This window comes from Geospiza fortis, unplaced genomic scaffold (assembly GCF_000277835.1).
Source record: "Geospiza fortis unplaced genomic scaffold, GeoFor_1.0 scaffold150, whole genome shotgun sequence".
In the NCBI taxonomy this organism is placed as follows: domain Eukaryota; kingdom Metazoa; phylum Chordata; class Aves; order Passeriformes; family Thraupidae; genus Geospiza; species Geospiza fortis.
This window is the reverse complement of record NW_005054639.1, coordinates 80,072-80,999: the sequence shown is the minus strand read 5'-3', so window position 1 is coordinate 80,999 and position 928 is coordinate 80,072. Positions and strand designations below refer to the sequence as shown.

General features: G+C 57.1%; 1 protein-coding gene across 1 annotated transcript in view; it reads left to right on the top strand.

Annotated features, from left to right (window-relative positions):
• The window catches only part of ASXL2 (ASXL transcriptional regulator 2), a 43,033-nt gene that overhangs the window by 37,327 nt on the left and 4,778 nt on the right, over positions 1-928 (top strand). The window contains exon 8 of the mRNA XM_031064824.1: positions 763-892. Within this exon, the coding sequence (XP_030920684.1) occupies positions 763-892 (130 nt within the window). The remainder of the gene's footprint in view (positions 1-762; positions 893-928) is intronic.

Genomic DNA, 928 nt, shown 5'->3' with positions numbered 1-928 from the left:
GGCATTCCGTGGTGTGGTTGGGGTGCTGTGGGTGTCCCTACAGGCTGTAGGAACAGCTACAGGGATACACCAGGCTGGGAGTGCAGCTCACCAGGAGCTTCATCAGCTGTGACAACAGCCCCAGTCCTGGGCATGAGGGGGACAGGGGACAGCAGGACAGTGTGGAGGGGACGTGTGTGGGAGCTCAGCTCCCTGCAGCTCCTGAGAACTTGTCTGGGGAACCAATCCACAGATTCACCAGACCTTCACAGGGTTGTGTTTGGGGAAAAAAACCCAATTTGACAAATCACTGAGAGGGATGGAGGAAGTTAATCCAGAAGGAGAAACTTTTCCCTGGCATCACCCTGGGAATTAGATCCCATGTTCCTCCTGAAGGGGTGGTGGGACCTTTCCTTCTCGGTGTCCCCTCCTGCCAGTGTCACCGTGTGAGCTGCAGAGGGGGCACTGGGGGCTCCTACAAGGAAACATTCACTGTTGGCCAAACCCTTTGGGTTTGCATCCTGGAAAATTGGTGTCTGGAGCAGGCCTGGAGCCACCCAGTGTTCCATGTATTGCATTTAGCTGTTTTAATCTCTGATGCTCATTTCTGTTTCTTGTGGAAGGATTATCAGTAGGGAAGGTTCTCAGTGATGGTGGCGCAGAGCTGGGCGTGTGAGACATTTCTGTAGGGAGCTTATTTAGAGAATCCTGCCTCCATTTCCCAAGGATGGGATGGATTTGCAGGGATGCTTCACAAAGCACACTCTCTGTTTTCCTTGGCAGTTCTGGGCTGAGCCCCGAGGAGTCGGAGCGACTGACAGCACAGCCCGAGGTGGCTGAGCCCGGCCGGCCCCGCAGCCCCCCGGCCCCACGGCGGGAGCAGAGCACATGCACGGCCCCCTCGGAGCCCCAGGCAGCCCCAGCAGGCGGCAGGAAAGCGGCAGAGGAG